General features: G+C 37.4%; 1 protein-coding gene across 6 annotated transcripts; it reads left to right on the forward strand.

Moving 5' to 3' along the window:
• The first annotated feature begins 187 nt into the window (after window positions 1-187).
• Window positions 188-19,610, forward strand: LOC114141701 (golgin subfamily A member 6-like protein 7). 6 transcript variants are annotated; one of them, XR_003594890.1, is made up of 8 exons: window positions 188-321; window positions 5,081-5,148; window positions 8,450-8,545; window positions 9,580-9,624; window positions 11,795-13,105; window positions 13,465-13,631; window positions 16,268-16,390; window positions 16,623-17,987. XR_003594890.1 is itself a non-coding variant. In XM_028012418.1 (8 exons), the coding sequence occupies exons 2-8, from the start codon at window positions 5,082-5,084 to the stop codon at window positions 19,522-19,524; spliced, it is 1,965 nt and encodes a 654-aa protein (XP_027868219.1). In that variant the 5' UTR covers window positions 188-321; window position 5,081; the 3' UTR covers window positions 19,525-19,610. The 6 variants fall into 6 exon arrangements, 5 of the variants coding, with proteins under 5 accessions (XP_027868219.1, XP_027868220.1, XP_027868221.1 ...); XM_028012418.1 differs by lacking the exons at window positions 16,268-16,390; window positions 16,623-17,987 and adding exons at window positions 18,234-18,349; window positions 19,362-19,610; XM_028012419.1 differs by lacking the exons at window positions 16,268-16,390; window positions 16,623-17,987 and adding exons at window positions 18,234-18,349; window positions 19,362-19,610 and having other exon boundaries at window positions 9,583-9,624.
• The last annotated feature ends 78 nt before the right edge of the window (window positions 19,611-19,688 follow it).

Genomic DNA, 19,688 nt, shown 5'->3' on the forward strand with positions numbered 1-19,688 from the left:
ATCTCCAGAAGAAGCAGACGTTTTATTGGCATAATTGGTTAAAGTTAACAGAAGTAGTTAAACGCAGTAAAACGTGCGGAAGTCAGAAAATAATAAAGAAAAACAGAAATTTAATGAAAGAAAAACTGAGATATTTTGCTCTCTTAAATTAACGGTTACAAAATCCTTGACTGACATTCAGTTCCACAATCACCAGTTGGTGGCGTTAATGCACTAATTTCGTTGCCTGCCAACCGCTAATAACCGCCAAAGAAGAAGAAGAAGACGAAGTCAGCGTCGCAGCAAAGCCATTACTGAAGACTCCGATTTCTGTTTTCACAGGTGGGTTAAGTGCACAAGTAATAGATAGGTATCATTTTTAGAAGTGTTTTATGTACAGGACATTGTTTTATTGATATCGATTCTATTTTGAGATATTTTTGTGCATTGGAAGTGACAGTTAACTGTCGTTAGCTTAAATGCTAACTACAACCAAGTGTTGCAAGAATGAAATGCAGGCTTTTCTGTGCATCGGACTGCAATATTCAGCGGCAAGTCGATGGAGCCATTAGGAATGAGTTGTGTCAGCCTTGGTCTTTTTGTGAGGTCTCTTTTAATGTCTTTGTTATAACTCCGTCAAGCCGAAGTGCAATAAACAACAACCAGAATGACGTTAATTGGGGCCTGCCCATAGCAATGCTTCGCAAGTCAGTACTGCTCTCCTTATGCATTGCATGGCAGGCCCATATTGTTCTACACCTAATAGAACGCCTCTTTATTCTTAATTTTTTCCCCCGTGACCGTTAATGCGGCTCGTACCGCTGTGTGCCCAGCCACAAATGAGGTATCAAAACGTGCACGCCATTGGAGCTATTACTTTTGTTGGGATTCGGGGTAACCATGGTGATATAATTAGCAAACTAGAAAATTCCTGAAGTAATTTAGCCGGGGCCTGCCAAAGTGTGCCCGTCGGTTTGGGCCCAGCGTTCTCATTCTAGAAATTAGCATCAATGCTAAAGAAGCTGCAATGTAATCAATAGCATGTGGAGAATCACAAGAATGTTAAGTAAGGTGGATGTGCACCATTCAGTATGATTTAAAATTTTCTCAAGGCTTCTATTTTGAAATTTTAGTTAAGCTTAATTTCAAAGGTCCAAACTAATCCCATGTCTAATAGTCATTGGGTTAAATCAGTTATATAATGCTCAAAACACAAGTAGTTGATGTAAAAATATTAAAGGCTTTTATTTTGAAATTTTTGTTAAGCTTCATTTCAAAGCGCCAATCTAATCCTGTGTATCAGTGCTTTGGATAAAAAAGTCACATAATGCCCAAAAGAGCAAATACCTGATGTAAAAATTGTCAAGGCTTTTAATTTGAAATTTTCAGTATGCTTCATTTCAAAGGGCCAAACTAATACCACGTGTAACAGTTAGGCCTGTCACGATAGCAAATTTTGCTGAGTGATTAATTGTCTCAAAAATTATTGCGATAAGCGATAATATTGTTTGAAGACCTTTTTACACTGATTTAATGGAAATGACGTAATAATGCATGCGATTTCTTGCCAAAGATAGATACACTTTATTTTCAAAAGAATATTTAACACTGGAAATGATAAACAAAATAAACAAAACAACCAAAAACAAAAATAAAATGGATTCTCAGTCTCCATTAACAAAAAACTCACTTGGAAAAAAAAAAACTAAACAACATAAAGCCAAAGTGTAAATAAATACTGCATTCAACCAAAAGAGTGCAGATTATGAAGCCTGTATATTATGTTGCCCTTCAGTAATAATTAGATTTAAATAGAGAAGATGGGCACATCGACTACCTGATGCAATAGTTCACACTACAGATTTTTGCTCCTATTTTTCCCTTTACAACAATCTTAAAACGTTGGTCTTTCTAAGATTGTGTGGTGTGTTACGGTAGATCATCGTTGCCGCTCCGATCTAAATCAGGGGTTTTCCCGACTGGGATCTTTAAAGACACCTGTTGAATGTGACAGGTAGCCAATCAGACAGCGCGGATTCTCCTCCGTGTTTTCTAAGGGGAAATTATGGAGGGGAATCCCAAACTGCTGACACGACGCAACCCGAAGTCCAGCGGACATTGGAGATGATATGTGGAAACAACATTAATGTTTATTCAACATGCAAAGAATATAGAAATGACAAGAGGAGGAGTTGGAGCTAAATTGCTACCGCAGTTGATAAACCCGGTAACTTTTCAGCTGTTCTTCGTTAACGTGACATAAACAGGTTCTAATGATTTTCATTCAGTCAGGACTTTACACTGACACTAGCCACATGCATTGCAGGTAGATTGTAGTAAAGCATTGATTAATACCTGGTTTTAAAATTAGTTAACTGGACTTGTAGCCATTATTTTGTGCCCATTGTTGGACACCACACGGCAGGAACGAACCGATCGAACCGTTATAACTAGGATTTCTGTCGGCTAATGTGTGGTCTGTCAGGTTTTGAAAAGATCGTGTAGTGTGCGCTGAGCTTTACACTAAGGAAATTAGGAAGGGATGAGTCAGTGGAGAGCACCGGAGTTGAGCCCTTTTTCATTCAGTCTCATTAGCTGAAAGAGAAAAAGGACAGAAGAGAGGATAGTGCTGATAATTAAAATGACGTCCATAGTTTTAATTTATCGTACGATTAATCGATTTATCGTTTATCGCGACAGGCCTAGTAACAGTGCTTTGGATGAAAAAGTCAAATAAAGCCAAAAAGAGCAATTACATCATGTAAAAATATTCAAGGCTTTTATTTTGAAATTTTCAGTATGCTTCATTTTAAAGTTCCAAACTAATCCCATGTGTATCAGTGCTTTGGATAAAAAGTCACATAATGCCCAAAAGAGCAAATACCTGATGTAAAAATTGTCAAGGCTTTTATTTTGAAATTTTCAGTATGCTTCATTTTAAAGTTCCAAACTAATCCCATGTGTATCAGTGCTTTGGATAAAAAGTCACATAATGCCCAAAAGAGCAAATACCTGATGTAAAAATTGTCAAGGCTTTTATTTTGAAATTTTCAGTATGCTTCATTTTAAAGTTCCAAACTAATCCCATGTGTAACAGTTACTGAGTTAAATCAGTTATATACAGCCCATAGCAGCAAGTAGTTCTAAAGGCCAGTTCAGTCCTGATCTGTTTCAACTGATTCTTCCTCCATAGATAGAACTACAGTGATGCGTATTTGTAGTCCTAACCAGCAGCCAATAGCCTCTTGAGTTCCGTCGCTATGGTAAATAATTGTCTCAGCAAACTGTGAGCTGTGAGTCATACATGCTGGGGGACACAATTCTCTGTTTGCGCCAGCTAGTTTCACCCAAAAAAAGCATTGGGAACAAATCCTTTCCGTTCGGGAACCGTAATATATATTGGAAAAGCGTTTGAAGCGTATGAGAGGCCTATGTGTCTTCTGCGACAGTCCCGAAATTCATATCTGTACCTCACTCAGAACATTTACAGCGATGAGAGAAAGAAATGTTGTGCCCAGATCTGAAATTGTAGTCAAATACATGGGAGAGAGCCTGAGGCAGCCTCAGAAAATCCTGTCGCATGACTTTGCTCTGAAGCACCGTGACAGAAAACCGTACGATCTAGATAAATTTCGAAAACATTTTACTGGAGCAGGCATGCGTATCAATGTCAGGACTGATTTTGATACCAATTGTGCGATATTTGTGGGCGTGACGGCGATTTCAAAATTATTTTGGGGTGAAAAATTCTCTTCATTTCTCACTCTCGCAGAGGGGCAGTCAGTAAGACTGAAAAACTTTGGGTCGCTTAGAGACAAATTGTGGACAAACCGTAATTGGTATCAACGAGCCGTCTTCACTTTCGAAGAGATCACGGACATATCTACAAAATGAAATTTGAATGGCATTTCAGGATCAAGTTTCAGATATTTAAGATTATCAGCGACATGGGATATAAATATTCAGGGAAGTGACCCAAAAACGAACGGAGGACAAAACAAACAAAATAAATGAAAAGTTGTGAGCCCACACTCACAAACACTAAGGTGAGACAAACAATCCAAAACTTTGTGGACTAACAAAATAGACAATCAAACTCTAAAGGACAGCAGGAAGCAGTGATAAAACTGTAAAAACAAAAATACAAAAATTACTAAATGCTTATTAAATCACTTTAATCAAATCAATCTAAAACACATTTAAACACTGCATACCTGCATCGCATAAACCAGGACTCTAAAGCAGCATCAGAGCCAGGGATTTAAAATGGCTCAACAGCCTGATAAAGAAGGCTGGTTCTGTTCTGAGGACGACTGTGGAACCTCTGGAGATGATTATGCAAAGAAAAATGTTCATAAAACAATAAAATTATGGAGAACCCTGACAATACACAACCTCTTCGTGGGAAGAGGCTATTTTTCCCAAGACAGTCTCATGAAGAGTATCTTCAGTCAGAGACGTCTTCAGATGTGCTGTAATACAGACTGCTACAAGAGATCTTTCCATCACTACAATAACTCTTTGAAGAATCTGAATTAATATGAGTTATAACATTCAATTTCCCTTTAGGATCAATAAAGTATTTTTGAATTTGGATGTCTTTTGCAAAACCTTCCAGCACTGCCCTATTTGTCCTTTTAGAGCAATGATAACTTAGTCATTTTTTTTTCTTTTTCTATGCTGGTAGGACAAAGGTAATGTTTTACAACTGGTCTGATCACCAAATGAGTTGATTTATTAAATATTCTTGTACAAGTGCAGATACTGTAAAACATATTCATCAGCTCTTGTGGTATGAATAGATGTATATGAATTAGATTATATTTTATAACGAAGGAAAGGAGAATTGCAGAAATGTTTATGAGACAGAGTGAGAGCTCGCTTCTTGGCATGAAAGGTTTGTTACAGAAGCAGACTTGTTTCCCAAAACTGTTTGAGTAAGGAAATAACCCACAGAGCAGCGATAGAGATGCTGCATCACATCCTGACGACGTTTAAAAGAGGAAGAAGAACCCGCCTGCTTTCCATGAGCTACAGCTGAAATCGCTCAATCAGCTGTTGGACATTTTATAATATCTAAATCTTTATTTTTCCTGTAAAGGATGGAGAACAACAGGGATGAAGACTCTTCTACAGTCAATGTCAACAATGCCAAACATCCTCTTAATAGTAAGTATATATTTTATAAGGATTAAAAACTAACAATGCTACCCAAAAGCATTTCATAAATTTTTATTCCCTCTGTAGAAAGTTACAGTTTCTTGACACGGCTGTAACAGGAGTTGTTTTTATGTCACATGTAAACCTGAAGCCTTAATCTTTTTGTATCATCTGAGAAATCTCTGCAAGCCAAGTTTAGTTGTATAGAACATTTCAGCAATGGACTAAATGAATAATGTTTAATTTATTGTTGTATATAATTCCAAGTAAACTCTAAACAAAAATGTTTTTAACCTTGATTGTGAAGAACTCGTTGTTAAATAATTTTTCTAGTTTTCTGGAAATTTATTCCATATTAGTGAAGAATAAAAACTCGAAGCTACCTCTCCATGTGTGGTTCTGATTCCGGAGATGCAGAGTAGACTTTAACCTAAATGAATCAATCAATCAAATTATATTTGTATAGCACATTTCAGCAGCAGGCATTTCAAAGTGCTTTACATCATTACAGACACAGAAACACAATGCAATATAGAATCAATAATCAAAACAAAGCATTAAGTCAAGTTCCATCCATAAATTTGTAATTGATTACATTTCAAATACAATTCTAAACAGGTGGGTTTTTAGTTGAGATTTAAAACAAGTCAGTGTTTCAGCTGTTTTACAGTTTTCTGGAAGTTTGTTCCAAATTTGTGTTGCATAGATGCTGAAAGCTGCTTCTCCTCGTTTGGTTCTGGTTCTGGGGATGCAGTATTTTAAAGTCTATTCTTTGAGCTACAGGGAGCCAGTGGAGGGACTTTAAAACTGGTGTTATGTGCTCTATCTTCCTGGTTTTAGTCAGAACGCCAGCAGCAGCATTGTGGATCAGCTGTTCAATTGATTTGTTGGACAGACCTGTGAAGACAATAATTGCAATAATCAATACGACTGAAGATGAAGGCATGGATGAGTTTCTCTAGATCTGGCTGAGACATTAGTCCTTTAATCCTGGAAATGTTCTTCAGGTGATAGAAGGCCGACTTTGTAACTGTCTTTATGTGACTCTGAAGGTTCAGGTCAGAGTCCATCACTACTCCCAGGTTTCAGGCTGATCGCTGGTTTTTAGTTGTAATAACTGAAGCTGTGCATTGACTCTAGATCGTTCCTCTTTAGGTCCAAAAATAATAAAGACCAGGGGCCACATGTATAAAGTGTGCATACACACTAAAATGTGCGGCACCATATTTTATTCACGAGTCAGTATGTATAAAATTAAAAGTGTCATGAAAGTTTGTGTAAATATACACAAACTTAAATATTTAAATACTGTTTTACTGATTGCACGTGTTTCTGTTGTCGCAGAATACTGCATTGTACTTGCAAGTATTCTGCATGATTTTGCCTACATTAGGTGATTTTATGGTTCTATTTTGAAAGATCACATAGCATTTATGCCTCAAACGAAATATTAACAGCCAATCCACGTGATCGGTATCGGAATTGGCAGAAAAAAATGTGATTGGAGCACCCCTAGTATATTATGATAAATGACATGAAAGGCTTTTTAACTTTATGCATGCCGCACTTTTCAAACACTTGTGGACATGAGGTCCCGGGATATCGGCAAGGAAAGAGGATAACTTTTGTTCTTCAATGCCTCAAGACTGTATTGATTGTGAAGACTGTATGTCAAAAGCCGTACGAGGATTTCGCTCAGATTCATTATGTGTAAAAAAGACAAAATGGTGGTTTTGATTCAAAATGGTGGTTTTGATTCAAAATGGCCGACTTCCTGTGGGATTTGGGCCATGGTTCCAGGAGACTTTTAGGTTCGCCATTACAAGACACACACGTGTTCTGAATTATGTAAATCTTGGTAAAAGTATGGCTTTTACCATTGTGGCAGATTTTTTTGGGTGCTTTGGAGAAATTAGACAATACCCACCAAATATTATGATGGATTTCTGTTGGAGGTTGGACTAAGACTAATCATGGTGAGTTTGGTGCAGCTATCCTGAAATATGTGCAAGTTAGAGCCAAACGTATGTCAACGGCATGACCTCTGTCTTTGTCACACCAACTTGTAACCAACTTGTTATTTGTCAAATGACACAAGATCATATTTTTTAGGTCAAGGGCATTCGAGGGGTGCCAAAGAAAAAAAAGTGATTTCCTGCAGTACAGTGTGAACCACAGTATAACCAATAGTCACGCTTTTGGAGGTGCGTATTGAGCGTGCCATGAGGATGATATATCTTTGGGAACAAAGAATTATGTTCGATGTGCATTTACATCTCACTCATGCTGCCCGGCGTGTGGCTCTGTGTCTGCGTTGATGAAGTTCATGTATGTGGTCCCGGTTAGCCGGTGCATTAATGACCCAGTGGTTTGGGCCTGTGGTTCAGGCCATGGAGGAAATATAGTCATGCAGCAAGCTGGTTTTACTTTTTAAAAAAATTTTATTGTTGTATTGTTTCACTGCAATAACATCAAACTCCTCCATATCAAATGCTTTGTCTACTTATAGTCGGCAGAGTTGAGTCGCGCGGCCATAAAGGTTGGGCAACCAAAACAGTCTCTGTGGCGCTTATTAATTTAAAATCTTTTAATTTATCTATGCTGAAGCCATTAAGTCAAATGCAACCCCATTGATATTCTCAATAAGCAGATGTTAAATTTCTGTCTGTGGTCTGTGTTAAAATGTCAGCACTTATGGGGCTCCTAAATGCCTGGAGGGACTTAAGCACCTGCTGACTTTATTTGGATTTAACAGAAGTGCAAATACTTTATATTTATTTTGATTGTATTTTTTTGATTTGTTGTGTCTGAGACTCTATAGTTGTTGGTCTAAATAGCATTTCCCCTAACATATATAATTATCCAGTAATAATTTTACATTTCCTCTCAACTTATCTTTTAATACAAAAACACGGTGAACTGCCTCGGCGCCCCGACGACCGGGCTTAACAAGTTTCCTGAGGGAAATCCCAGCAACCTGCATCACTCATGCCAAGTTTGATGCCAGTTGACCTTTTTCTGTGAAAGTTATAGGGTTTCATTTGTTTTGGCGAGTAGACCATGTTCGATTAAAGTTCAGTTTGGTTAAAGTTTGAAAAGACTTCTGTTAATTTATGAATAACTGAACTTAATGATGGAACTTGACAAAATGTAAAATCTGTTACTGGTTTCACAATTGGTCACAGCATGATGTGTTTATGACGGCTTCACGATGTAAACCACTTTTAACTTCCTCCTTGCTGAAATGTGCTGTGCAAATAAACTTGATTGATTGATCAATAATGATATTGATTCCATTTTTTTCTTTCAGCTGAGGAAGTGGAAGCAATAACAGTCCAGCACTCTTTTCTGTTGTTGATGTGTTTGGGGGTGTTAAGTGTCGTGCTGGCTGCAAAAGTCCTCTACAGTAAGTTTCATTTCAACAGAATACATTTTAAGTAGCTTCCTTTATGTCAAGTTTTTACAGGTTTAGAGACGATTTAGAGCAAACTTTCAGACTGAGGACCACTTTACACATTTAACAAACACTCATGGACCACCAAACTTGAAAATGACCCACAATAACACAACTTGAAATGAAAATATTAGTGTCTTATTGTCATAACAATAATAGACTTATTGTTATTTTCTCTGTTCATTCTAATGAGAAGAGTGGTGTTGTTCTGTAAATGTGACTGGTCACAGCAAAACAATGAACCAGTCTACCTGTTGTGATTTGTTTATAGAGTCTGAAAGTGTGGATTCTAAGCTTTGCAATAATCTCAAACACATAGTCAAAGAAGTTGTGTGTATTAATAGCGTTTTAGAGATATTTGTAATTTAGAATCACAATAACAGAAAAATGAACTTGAATTGCTTTGGCAGAAACAAAAATCTTTATCTGCACCATTAAGTCTAAAAATGTTCCACTAATTTCTATCAATTGTATTTATTTACTGGTTTAATCTTTTTTTTTTTTACCCCTCCGGGGGGTCTTTTGTGGGCTCTAGTGTCCTTTATATGACAGCAGGCTGACAGGAAACAGGGAAGGAGAGGGGGGAAGACATGCGGCAAATATCGTCGGGTCCAGGAGTTGAACCTGCGACGGCCGCGTCGAGGACTGAAGGCCTCCAAATATGGGTCGCGCTAACCGCTACGCCACCACGGCACGCCCTGGTTTAATCATTTTTAATTAAATAAAAAAACAGCTGACGTGTGAGCACAGCATTATGAGCAAGCAAACAAAGTGGTAAAAACAAAGACTAATTGAGACTGGAGTCTTGCCATTCAGCAAACAGAAAAGAGGAGGTTAACAAATAATTTAGCTCTGTATAATGTTTGCACATGTTCTCTCTAACCTACTGATTGTTTAATTTGAAAACCTGTTGGAAATAAATAAAGTGAATCTAATCAAAGAGCCATTCAAATGAATCGTATCACTCATGATCAGTACTCTCTCAGCAGGTATGATGGCATACCAGGTGAATGGCATGATGAGTGAAGATGGTGAGCGCCAACAAAAACAGGAAGCAAACTAATAACAAGATAGAACCTAAACAGGACATAACAATAAACTTAATCAAAGAAAACTAAACGGAAATGCACAAAGAACAAAATGCATTTAGGTTTGGAAAAAATAAAAAAACATTCTAATTTCTGTCCTGGATTGATAGATTGTTGGGTGTTTTTGTGGTGGTATAAAATTTAGTATTTAAATAAATCCTGTTCTGAATAAACTAAGAAACTAAACTAAATACAGAGGAATAAATCTATATGACAAGGCCTTTCGAGCAAAAATTAATACAGAGGACTATATGGCAAGAACAAACAGACACTGTTTTCAGATAAAAGGTAATGTTGTTGAAGTGCCACGGGTTTGTTGAGACCATATTTGGTACTAAGAAGACATATATTTTACCAAACATAACAGTAAGGAACACATCACTTATTTATGTTTTTAATTAGATTTTGTTTTATATAATTATTTCTTCAATATTGTTTTTCATGTCAGTGTTAATGCCATGATGCTGTTTAGTGACTCCATGACACTTTCAGTTTGACTCATTAAGATTTGATTAAGATCCAGCTTTGCTCTTAATCAGAGCAAGATGCCACAGAGCTGGTTAATCTACTATTATAGTTTAATAGCTTTACTGTAAAACCATTATCTATAAATGTATAGACAGGTCTATTAAAAAATATCATCCATGTTTCTGTCCCATATTTGTGTGGCATTAAAAGGATCTGGAACTTTTGTTTTTCTACCGAAAGCTCTGGTTTGCACAGTAAATGCCATGTGGGTGAAATTTTATAGATGATACTCTGATATCCCATTCTCCCGAAGGCAGCACAGAGCTGCACCACCAGAAATAAACACTGAAGATAAGAAGAGCTACGACTGATATTGTTTCTGTTCTATCCGTGTTTTAATGTTGCAGAGCACAGTGTTTTCACAAATAGTTCAAAGTTTAAAGTGGTATTGTTGTACATCTTTTATCTGGCCATTTTGTGCAAGGTTTAGCAATTAACATCAGAAAAAGATTTTTTTTTCCACTCTGACTGCTGATAGGCCTACCGATTTTAAATTGAATGTCCATTGCATTCTTCTTACACACCTTTAAAAATTATTTCTATTCACATGGCTTTTTTGTTCGTTGGAAACAAATAATTCAGTAATCTGTTTCTCTTTTAAGGCTAAATAAAGAAACAACAATACAAATCAAGACAGCAACAATAATGATAGTAATATTAATCATAAAATAATATTCAGTGCAAGTAGCCTACATCTTCTTTGATGGGGGGCAGTAAGGGGCCACTGATAATGGATAGGCGGGCGCTGGTCCAAAAAAAGGTTGAGAAGCACTGCGCTACAGCGACCTCTCTCTCCAGAACCAGCTGTCTGACAAGCATATTTTTCTTTTTATATGGGGCATGTTATATAAGAAACCCTGTAATATGTGCAGAACCTGGCAGAAATTCTGTCATAGAGCTTTTTAAAACCCATGTGTCCTGCCCAGGGAACACCGTGACCCAACTTTAGCACTTGTCCTCTTAGGGCTTGAGGCCCCACCAGTTTCTCAGATCCCGTTTTCCCACACTGAAGACGAAGTAACCCATCTGTAAGGATATAACCTTACCCATCAAGATGATTAACGATTTCTCCATCTGTGATTGAAATCGCTTGATCAAAAACACCTATCAGTGAGTCATCATGCTGTTGTAGCCTCTTGAAGTGACCCTGTGAATCCACAATGTCCCCATCAAAATCTGGCAATCCTTGTGATGTTTGTCTAACTGTGCCTGCCATTTTATAAAGCCGTCTTTGTTGTTTGCTTTTTCTCACTTTATCTAAGCTCTCAGCAGGAATATCCTAAATAAAGAAGGGCTTAAAGACAAGTTGTTCCACATACTAGGAGCAGTAACAGCTAAAGCCCGGTCTCAACACATATGGACTCAAGGGTTTCAATCAATGGACCTTATTGCTGCAAGGCAACAGTGCCATCACAATGCAACCCCCAACAATAAACAAGTTAATCAAATATTACAGTTTACTGTCCTTTAGTTCTACCCTAAGAATACTGTCTGATATCCTTGAAAAGGACTGAGAAACTGAAAATGTTAATGCTTCTCTGATAAAGATAGTTTGAATGACTGACTAATTTGTGTGTTTTTATAGTGAGTATGATGACAACCAAGCAGCATGAAAATATCAGCAGCCTTACAACTGAAAAACATCAACTGGTAGAGCTACAAAAGGCGATGAAGAGCCAGATCGAGGACCTGGACCGAGAGAGAAACGTGTTCTGGATAAAAGAAGAATTTGACGAAATCAGAAGGAAACTTAACCTACACAGACAGAAGCTGGCCAGAGACTTAGCACAGATTAGCCAAGACAGAAAGAAGCTGAACCAAGAAAGACAGGAGCTGACCCAAGACTTACAGGACCTCATTGAAGACAGAGAGAAGCTGAACCAAGACAGAGAGAAGCTGACCCGAGAGAGAGAAAAGTTGAGCCGAGACAGAGAAAAGCTGAGACAAGACACAGAGGAGCTGAGCCTAGAAGCGGAGGAGCTGAGTCGAAATAGAACGGAGCTTAGCAAAGCAGAAGAGGAACTGAACAAAGAGAAAGAGGACCTGGCCCAAAATACAGAAAATCTGAACAAAGAGAAAGATGTTCTGAACAAAGAGAAAGGTGTTCTGAACAGAGAGAGAGAGAAGGTGAGGCGTGATAAAGAGAAAGTGAGGAAAGAAAGGGAGAAGCTGAAACGAGAGCAAGAGTACCATATGAAAATATGGGACCTGGTAAAAGATAAAAAGGAAGTGGAAAAGAAGAGAGAGGAGCTGAGGGAAAGCAGAAAGAAGATAAACAACCAGACAAAGGAGCTAATGAAAGAAAAGGAGGAGTATTACAAAGATATACAACTACTAAGAAAAAGGAAAGAGGAGCTGAGGAAAAAGATGGAGGAGCTGAGGAAAAAGATGGAGGAGCTGAGGAAAATGAAAGAGGAGCTGAGCAAACAGAAAAAGGAGCGGACAAAAGAGAACGAGGAGCTGAGGAAAAATGAAGATCGGCTGTCCAAAATGAAAGATGAGCTGATAAAAGAGAAAGAGAGGCTGAGCAAAAAGAAAGAGGAGCTCAGTAAAAAGAAAGAGAAGCTGGGCAAAGAGAAAGGGGAGCTGATCAAAATGAAAGAGGAGCTGGCCAAAGAGAAAGAAGAGCTGAACAAAATGAAAGCAGAGCTTATCGAAAAGAAAGAAGAGCTGAACAAAAAGAAAATGAAACTGGACACAGAGAAAGAGGAGCTGAACAACCTGACAAAAAAGCTGAACCAAGAGCAAGAGAAGGTGAACAAAGAGCGTGAGAAGCTGAGAGCATTGATAAATCAGGAATTGGAAAAATGCACAGAGAGAGACGCCCTGGTAACCTTCAAGACTGATCTCTGGAAGTATAGAAACTTTCCAACTGAAGAATTCTGTCCTGAATATAGTAATTATATTTCTACATGATCTCTGAAACTCTTTATTTTAATTTTTGAAATATTCTGTTATAAATTGTTTTTCAAGGCACAGCTGACTATTATTATCACAAGTAGAGTGCTGAAGGTCACTTTTCACAAAGTGAGCCAGTAAAATTGACTCATTAGCAACAGGTTAACAGCCAAGTTTTGATTTCAGAGAATATTTCTGACAAAAATGATATCGTAATTTAATTACCTTCCAATATTTATCTGCACTCTACCTTTAAAAGCTTTGAGTAATTTTGACAACTGAAATATTAAACGACATAGATTCTCTGTTATATATATATAAAAAATTCACTTTATTCTGCTCTTTCCCCTTGTCTAGTGAAACCAACATGTCTGGATTGCAGGTATGGATGGATTTTCTACAAGGGACACTGCTACATTGTTTCTCGTGAAGGTAGTGAAGATTGGAAGACTTGGGATGAAAGTCGAGATTTCTGTCAGGAACGTGGTGCAGACTTACTTACGGTTGATAATATGGAAGAGCAGGTAAAATATAATGTCACCTCTACTCTTGATGTTTAAAGCTAATCTGCAAGTTTCTGAAAGATTGAAATGTTGACAATTGGAATCACACGTACTAGATGAATCAATATCACCTCATTTTTTAAGACACAATAGAAAACATAAAAGAGGAAGAGACGTTGCCTCAATACATAAGAACTTCTTAAATAAAAAAAAAGAAAAGAAATACTTTTAGGTCATTTTAACTCTTTTGAATGTCTGAGGTAAAAGGCCATAAATGAACTCAGATACTAACTCAATCCAAAACCCCAACATGAGTAACTTCCTTGACTTTAATGAGCTTTTATCTCTTACATTCACCAATTATGACTGTTTAATAATTGTGGGAGATTTTAACATCCATGTTGACAAGCCCAAAGACAGAGAGGCAAAAACCTGACATATTCTTGATCATTTTGCTCTAATTCAGCATGTTAAACAATCGACACACAATAAAGGACACACACTGGACGTGATTATCAGTAAGGGTGTGAATATTTCCAGTGTCTCTGTAACTGATGTCATCCTGTCTGATCATTTTGCTGTTATGTTTTAAAATTCTTTCTCCATCGACTCACTTAGTAAAACAGCCACTATCACAAAACGTTCTTTCACAGACAGCAGAAACATTTAATCAGTTATAGTCCATCTCACCTTTATGTTGTAACCATGAAGATGAGTTTGCAGATAACTTTCATTCTAAAATTGAAGACATTATTTATTGCAATGCTCCCATTAAAGTGAAGTTTGTGTGTGGCAGGACCAAGTCGTCATGGAGATATGTGCAGTCAGATCTGCAAGAAAACTTTGTCGTAGGGCCGAACCTAAATCACGTAACACTGAACTTCATGATTATAATAAAACCGACAAAGAAAGACTGCAAAGCTATCACTTCACACTAAAACATGCAAGGAAAACATTCTTTGCAGAAATCATAAAGGTAAAACTTAAAGATTTATTACTATAATGAATAATTACTCTCTGGCTTGTCCGGAAGAACCTGAAAGGCAGGAATCAGAAACTGCGTTGAGATATGAGAGATGAGATTGGGTTCGATGGAAGAAATGTGAAATGATCTTACTTTGAGTATTAAAGGTGGCGACGCCAGAGAGAAGGGAGAGGAAGGTCTTTGTCCTGGTGTAGGCCTGTCACGATAGCAAATTTTGCTGAACGATTAATTGTCTCAAAACTTATTGCGATAAACGATAATATTGTTTGAAGACCTTTTTACACTGAAAATTATGTGATTTCTTGCCAAAGTTAGATACACTTTATTTTCAAAAGAACACTAAACACTGGAATTGATAAACAAAATAAACAAAACAACCAAAAATAAAATGGATTCTCAGTCTCCATTAACAAAAAATGTAGTGGAAAAAAAACTACACAACATAAAGCCAAAGTGTAAATAAATACTGCATTCAACCAAAAGAGTGCAGATTATGAAGCCTGTATATTATGTTGCCCTTCAGTAATAATTAGATTTAAATAGAGAAGATGGGCACATCGACTACCTGATGCAATAATTCACACTACAGATTTTTTGCTCCTATTTTTCCCTTTACAACAATCTTAAAACGTTGGTCTTTCTAAGATTGTGTGGTGTGTTACGGTAGATCGTCGTTGCCGCTCCGATCCAAATCAGGGTTTTCCCCAACTGGGAGCTTTAAAGACACCTGTTGAATGTGACAGGTAGCCAATCAGACAGCGCGGATTCTCCTCCAAGCGACATTTTTTATTTTATTTTATTTTTTACAGAAATAATGGCTTCTTTCCAAGAAGGAGGCATCTTGCCAGTCCTAAGACTATAATTAAACGAGTCATATAACAGTGGTGTTAATTATTCTTTGAAGGTTTTATAAAAAGAAGCCCCTATGCCATCTGACCCTGGGGACTTTCCTGTTTTAGTCCTGCCAATCGCCTTTGTAATCTCTTCCTCTGTAATTTGAGAAATCAATGTCACATTTTGTTTTGTGCCTATTGCTGGTAAATCCAATTTTTCCAGAAAATTACTCACCTCCTCTTCCCCTGCCAATGGTGGCCGTGCATATAGAGTTTTGTAGTATTGTTCAAATGTTCTTTGTATTTCTTCTTGTTCATATAAGATTGTATTGGATAGTGGATCTCTTATTTTATGTATGCTACCTAATGTTTGTTGTTTCTTAACGCGCCTAGCCAAATTTTTTGTAGCTTTCGGTCCCCCCTCATAGTACATTTGTTTAGTAAATCTAGCCTTCTTTTCTACCTCCTCCCATAAACTCTCATCCATTTCTTTCCTGGTTTCTTTAATCAGCTTAAATACATCTGGGTCATTTGTTTGTTTATGTTGTTGTTCTAAATCTCTTAGCTTCCTTATTTGTTTATTGTATGTTTCTAATCTTGCTTTTTTCATAAATGCTGTGTAAGAAATCATTTTCCCCCGTATTACCGCCTTCAGGGCATCCCAAAGAATTACTGGGTCCACTTCACCGTTATCATTTTCCTCTCTATAACGGATTATCTCCTCTTTTACTTCACCAACTAGACCCTTGTTATTTAATATGCCTTCATTTATTCTCCATAGAGTATTGTTCATTTTGCTGTCCAGATGGATCTTAAGATAAATTGCGTTATGATCGGAGACGTCTGAAACTCCAATCCTACACTCTTTCACTCTGTGTAGTTCTCTCTTGTTCATTAGTATATAATCAATTCTGGAATAAATACCGTGTGGTATTGAATAATGAGTATAATCTTGATCTAAGGCAGCGGTGGGCAATCCTGGTCCTCGAGGGCCAGTGTCCTGCAACTCTTAGATGTCTCCCTGGTCCAACAAACTTGAATCCAATAGCTGAATCACCTCCTGAGAACAGTCAAGTTCTCCAGAGTCCTGCTAATGACCTCATTATTTGACTCAGGTGTGTTGAAGTAGAGATGCATCTAAAAGTTGCAGGAGACTGGCCCTCGAGGCCTGGAGTTGCCCACCCCTGATCTAAGGGGTGAAATTCTCTCCACACATCTACAATTGCCATTTCTGACATCATGGTGTTCATGTACATACTGATTTGCTTTTTACTATTTTTCTTGCTTGTAGTATCCATCCTATAATTTAACACCGCATTAAAGTCCCCGCTACATATCAATATTCCCTCTGCTTCCAAGTTAATGAGATCAAATATTTTCTTAAAAAGTGCTTTGTTACTTTCTGGAGGGGCATATACATTGAGTAGTGTGGTTAACTGGTTTTCCAATTTGCCCTTTATCATTAAGTATCTTCCTTCTTTATCCCCAATTTCCTCCAACAATTCAAACTTTACACTATTTGAAATCAATGTCATAACTCCTCGCTTATGCCTTTCTCCAAGAGGAGGAAAATGAGTTTCCATACCCTAATTTTTTGTACTTTCCATGCCCTTTTTTTGTTAGGTGTGTCTCCTGTAAGAGAATAACTTGTACCTTTTCTTTTCTAAATTTCTTTAGGACCTTATCTCTCTTTTTGGTATTATTTAAGCCATTGACATTCAGTGATGCCACAGTTATGACCTTAGACATTGTTCGTATATCTTGGTTTGAATCTCAGCCTCTTCACTTGAACTATGAACAAGAACTAAACTAACCAAAAATCTGAACTCCCGACTAAATATGGGCCATATTCCCAAGAGGCCCTTCGCTTCCATGTTGCACTCTTCCAGCTCTGCGCCTCAGTCATGTCTTCTTGTTGTTTCCGCATCATTCTGTGCCACTTTTTTCTTAATTTCTTCTTTAAAGCCCATAAATTCTCCCTTCACCTCCTCTTTGAATTCGTCTTTGAATTTTGTGAGATTCTCCTTCACCTCCTTTTTAAGGTCTCGGATTTCCACCGTGATGTTAAGTAGCCCCTCCAACACGGCCTGTAGCTGACTCCAGTTGCCGCTTTCTTCTTCCATTGGCTCAACATCGGGGTCGCAGACTTCTGCCATTTTCTTCCTTATGCTTCTCTGCTTGCGTCCTCCACTCATTTCGTGTCTGGTTAAAGTTGTATTTTGACTAGTTTCCTTGGATTAGGGAGGGGTTTTTTTCCTCGACAAGAGAGCTCGAACTTATGCTGCCATCTTGCTCCGCGTCCACCGGAAGTCTCTAATTTTCTCTTTTTGGCAGAGGAAATTTTCCAAAAATGGAGGGTTAATCTGCACATCCCCACTAAATTCAGTACTAATGCTATGCCCAAAAAATAAATGCAGAAAAAAAACTTACTCAATTTCCATGTCTTAACTATAAAAGCTTAGAAGAAATTATAAATAAATTCAGCTCCTTTTCCAAATCTGGAACAAACTTCTGGAAAGTTGTTAAACAGCCGAAACACTGAGTTCCTTTAAATCTAAAGACCCACCTGTTTAGAGTTGCTTTTAAAACATTAAAATGAAACAAACATTTTGATTACCATTTTGTAACGATGGCACTTGACAAAATGTAACGCTTCAGTTGTTAACTGTTCTATGACTTTGTATTTTTATGATATAACACTTTGAACTGCCTTGTTGCTGAAATGTGTTATTCAAATAAACTTGATTGATTGACATCTTGAAGTTAATGCGATTTATGACAGTCTGAAATAAAATCTGTTCACAGAAATTTATCACCAAGCACGCCCACTTTTTCTGGAAGGTGCACAACGGATACTGGATAGGGTTACATAATATAAATGGCACATGGTTCTGGGTTGATGGACGGGAGAACACCCTGGAGTAAGAACTATTTTCTAAGATATGCATATTTAAAGCTGCAGTATGTAACTTTTATAGAAAATATTTGTTCATATTTGTTGAAACGGCTATCATGTCCTCTTAACTGTATGGTATCAGACTGATAAGATGTGAAAAAATTGGGCTCCTCTGCCTTCTCCCAATGCTCTGCATTGCTAACTAGAAGCAACCAATCACAGCCTGGAGGCGGGTCTTAGCGCTGTCAGTCACAATCTAGTGTGGCTGCTCTCTGCTGCTGCTTTTCCCTATCAGCAGATCCTGCTGTGAATGCTCAGGCTAGTTAGCATAGCCACTGATGGCAGCGGATACAGTTTCCCTGTAACAGTAAGTTGTTTCTCTGCCATTAGCACATTTAGCAGAATCTAAATGAGGTTGAGTGACAACGTTAAGACCCTCCTCCTGGCGTAGCCATTGTCCCTTTAACTTTAAAGTTGGTTTTATTCTTCCAGCTGTAAACCTATGAACATTCAGGGCATTTGCTATCTTTTTGTATCTCCTTCCTGGTTTGAGTAAATTAATGGGCTTCTCTGAACCTTCTGACAATGCCTTTGACTAGGCCATTATTGTAACATGCAATGAAACATTAAGTTCTTCCTCAAACAGGATTGGTGAAGGCCTTCATTGGTTAAATCAGGGATGATCAAGAAAAACCCCTGATTTGTAAACACATGCTCTCATGAAGCATTCTGTTCAGAGGGATGAATAATTTTTAGACTTCATCTTTGGAAGTAATTCTTTATGTTGAATTTGGATAAAATATTTTTGTTTCATTAGATTTATTTAAATGTTTTACTTCTTGAAGTGACATTTATTTCTTGAAATCATCTAAGTAAATTTCAGTTTTATCAAAATCCTAAATTGCTGTTGGTTGAATAATTTATGTGTTATTCATATAGACAACAACACATGCTGACAGTTATCAGTTTGATGTCAATAAGCTGCTGTACAATTTTTATTTCATAAATGTTCTGAGGTCCATGTTTCTGTCTTAAAGCTTCTGGATAAAAGGGATTCCCCTTGCTACAGGAGCAGCACTGCATATGCCAGATAGAAAGCCTGAAAGAAGCTGGAGAATGACTGTTGACAAAAGTTACAAGAACAGATACATTTGTAAGCATAAAGTGGTTAACTTTGTCTATAACAGAGTGGTATTTTAAGTTTCAATGAGAAATACTCAACTATTTCTTCAGTTTTTGGTAAATCTCATAAATAAAAATACAATCTCATCTGTTGGACTGTTGAAGCAATTTTTAAGATTCTTAAATTTCCTCCGTTTTCTGTTTGCTCATCTGAACAAACTGTTAAAATTAATATCTCATCA

The sequence above is a fragment of the Xiphophorus couchianus genome, chromosome 3 (assembly GCF_001444195.1).
Source record: "Xiphophorus couchianus chromosome 3, X_couchianus-1.0, whole genome shotgun sequence".
Lineage (NCBI taxonomy): Eukaryota > Metazoa > Chordata > Actinopteri > Cyprinodontiformes > Poeciliidae > Xiphophorus > Xiphophorus couchianus.